Raw genomic sequence first — 3,263 nt, forward strand, 5'->3', positions numbered from 1 at the left:
GCTTCAAATTTTGCGTTGAAGTGGGAATTTGCGTTGAGGTGAGGCAGACCAACACGCCGAATGGCGGGTGGGTCTGCTGATGTAAGAGACGGCTACAATCCATCCCATGTGTTTGTACTGTTTGCTCGCAATCAATGTGGGATGGCGGAAAGTTGATGCAACATTGGACCAATCAATTCGGATAGCCTTCCAAGTTGATGCCCCGCTGCACCCGACATTATCCTTCCGTCTCTTCTTGCTGCCTCAGGTTCGACTAAAACCCCCTGCTTATTGATCAATGTCTTAATCGTGAAAAAAAAGCATACTACAAGGTAATCTAAATTGTGTGGGACCCTTCCTAATAAGGATTAGGAATCTTCAATAGCTGCTTATTACTTGGCATTGCTTTCGTTCAACTATCCAATAAATCATCTACTCCAAACTCTATCCACAGCTTATCATATTTTGTTTGTTCGTGGAAATATAGTTACTATGGCCAGCTTACTACGCCTACTCCGAACACAGTATACTCTCCCAGTCGACCCAACAGTCTCCTTTGCCGGCAAAACCGTCGTCTTGACTGGAGCCACGTCTGGCCTGGGTTTTGAAGCTGCCATCAAGCTTCTGAGTTTAGGCGTGGAGTCGCTAATAATCGGCAGTCGCAGCCTAGAACGAGGAAATGCAACCAAAACCGAGCTGGAAAAGCGCACCACCAGACAGGGAGTGATCCAAGTCTGGGAGCTGGACATGAACAGTTTCCAAAGCGTCAAAACCTTTGCGAGTCGCATTCAAAAGGAAATCAAGCAGCTAGACATCGCACTCCTCAATGCAGGTCTCTGCAATAAAGTGTATACCGCATCCCCGGAGGGATGGGAAGAAACACTGCAGGTTAACGCGTTGTCCACTTCTCTATTGGCGCTTCTGCTCCTTCCGAAGCTGAGAGATAACTCATCTGACTCGAATCCGGCGCATATTGCTGTCGTTTCCAGCCAGCAGTTTGTTCAAGTCAAGGCTACGAGTCTCCGGACGGAGGGGCCACTATTGGAGCATCTGAATGATCCACGACACTTTAGCGGGACAAGGCAGTACGGCATCTCTAAGCTGCTGCTGGAGTATGCTCTGAAGACGGTGGCTGATCGAGTACGGAATGAGAATGGAACTCTCCCTGTTATTGTTAATACGATAAGCCCGGGACTGTGTGTGTCGTCGCTTGGACGGCAGTATGATCGATTCTATGAGCGATGGGTTGTTTGGCTGTTCTATAAGCTCTTTGCTCGCACGGCAGAGCAAGGAAGTCGGTCGCTAGTTAGTGCCACATACCAGGGAGCAGAATCACACGGAAAATGCTGGAGGAGTGACGGGTATTTGGAGTATGTTTCTTCTCATTCTCCTTTCCTTTCTTTTTATTTTTCTTCTGTTTTCCGTCGGATTTTACTATTACATGCTAACAAGTGCAGCGAATCCACTGCGCTGACAACGGGAACGGAAGGAAAGGAATTCCAGGCCAAGGCGTGGAAAGAGATCATTGAGATTCTTCAAGAGCAGTCTCCAGAAATCAAAGAGTTAATTGGGGAATGAAGGATAATGTAATACTAAATTAGGCAAAGGAACAAGTTAACCGAACCATAAATACGTACTGTGGAAAAAAGATAAATATAGATACAGACTCACATTAGCTCCACCGGGAATTGAGGAGAACCCGAGAGCCATACTCAATCAGGATAAACAAATGAATCAGAGGGTGGGATAGGGCTGAAGCGATTCTTTCTCTTAGAAAACCTTCATTTCATTCCATTTGGATGCCCAATTTCCTACCCCTTAGTTTGTTGATCTTCTCTCTGCCACCGCGTATTCGTATATTGATCGCCCCCCCCTTTGATTCAACATATTAAGACTCTTGGCAATCAGCTTTTCGAACCAGTGCCCCACGCGCTCCGCTTTTGACTACGAAGAAGCATATGCTAACGCAAACACTAACTCCCTCCTGAAACTCCTGACCAAAATCCTTTTCTTATCTCTGCCTGATTCCTCTTCCTTCTTTGTTGAGTGGCTTGTCCGATCGCTATAAAGAGCGCGTTTCCCGCGTCAAGCATCCCCCAAACCTCATTTCCTTATATCCATACCAAACATCGGTTACGTCAGCTGGGTCGACACCAATAGACAACGCCATGGCGTACAATCAATCTTACAATCCAGATGCGTTGCCAGCGTAAGTTGAGGTCGCAGATGATGATTTTCAGGATGCGCCGTATATCGCTAATGTTGCATAAATTGGACCAGACATGCAGAGCCCGAACAGGTACCGACCGAGTGCTTTCGTTTCCCTAATCGACCCCTCCATAACTGATGAAATAACGCCAGGTAGCTCAGATGATCGGTGCCATGCAAACCGGCCCTCAGCATCATCACCATCAGAGTAAACCATCTCGACCATCCCCGAACCCCTCTTCTAGTGGGGTCCCACCTCGAGTTCCCGTCACGAGTGCGCACATGAACAAGCCATTACCCGCACCAGCAGCAAACCAACACCGGACTCATCCACTGCACCCATCACCACCTCCACAGAACTATGGGTTTGGGCCACCCCCTTCCCAGCCTGTGCGCAATCGGCCCCAGCCCTCATCTCGGCCCCCACGGTCTCCAAACCCGCCTCCGTTGGCTGTCCCTGATGACGATCCACAACAACTCTTCCCGCTGTTTCGCGCCGCCAACTCATCCCACACTGGTTCACTGACCGAGTTGGAGCTGGGCTCCGCTCTGGTGAATGGTGATTTCACCTCGTTTCACCCCAAGACGGTGAAGATGATGATCCGCATGTTTGACCGGAATAGCAGTGGAACGATCTCGTTCGACGAGTTTGTATCGCTATGGCGCTACCTAGCCGCATGGCGGGAGCTTTTTGACCGATTCGATGTCGACCGTAGCGGGCGCATCAGCCTCCAGGAATTCGAGAACGCACTCCTCGCATTCGGATACCGACTAAGCCAGCCGTTTGTGACGGTGCTTTTCACCACATTTGAGAGCAAGGGACGACAAATGAATGGTGGGCCTGCTCACCCCGGAAAGATGGGAATGAGCTTCGACCTGTTTGTGCAGGCGTGTATCAGCTTGAGACGGATGACGGACGTGTTCAAGCGGTATGACGATGACCGCGATGGTTACATTACTGTGAGCTTTGAGGAGTTCTTAACTGGTAAGGGAAATGTGGTGTTTCTTATTTTATTTCTCTCTCATTTTTCTTCCCTCTTCTCCTTTTTTTTCTTTTTTTTTTTTTTTTTTTTTTT

The 3,263-nt window shown here is 48.6% G+C and overlaps 2 protein-coding genes across 2 annotated transcripts; both read left to right on the top strand.

Moving 5' to 3' along the window:
- Positions 1–374: 374 nt before the first annotated feature.
- Positions 375–1,559, top strand: BDV27DRAFT_139954 (putative short-chain dehydrogenase/reductase family protein; the record flags this gene model as incomplete). The annotated part of the gene is made up of 2 exons (XM_032069555.1): positions 375–1,349; positions 1,437–1,559. Exons 1-2 carry the CDS (start codon positions 472–474, stop codon positions 1,555–1,557), a joined length of 999 nt encoding a protein of 332 aa, XP_031920177.1. The 5' UTR covers positions 375–471.
- Positions 1,560–1,763: 204 nt separating this feature from the next.
- Positions 1,764–3,172, top strand: BDV27DRAFT_139956 (EF-hand domain-containing protein; the record flags this gene model as incomplete). Its single annotated transcript, XM_032069556.1, has 3 exons — positions 1,764–2,188; positions 2,260–2,278; positions 2,341–3,172. Coding segments are annotated over exons 1-3 (892 nt in total), but the record flags the coding sequence as incomplete, so codon positions are not given.
- Between the last annotated feature and the right edge of the window lie 91 nt (positions 3,173–3,263).

This window comes from Aspergillus caelatus, assembly GCF_009193585.1.
Source record: "Aspergillus caelatus strain CBS 763.97 unplaced genomic scaffold BDV27scaffold_603, whole genome shotgun sequence".
NCBI classification, from domain to species: domain Eukaryota; kingdom Fungi; phylum Ascomycota; class Eurotiomycetes; order Eurotiales; family Aspergillaceae; genus Aspergillus; species Aspergillus caelatus.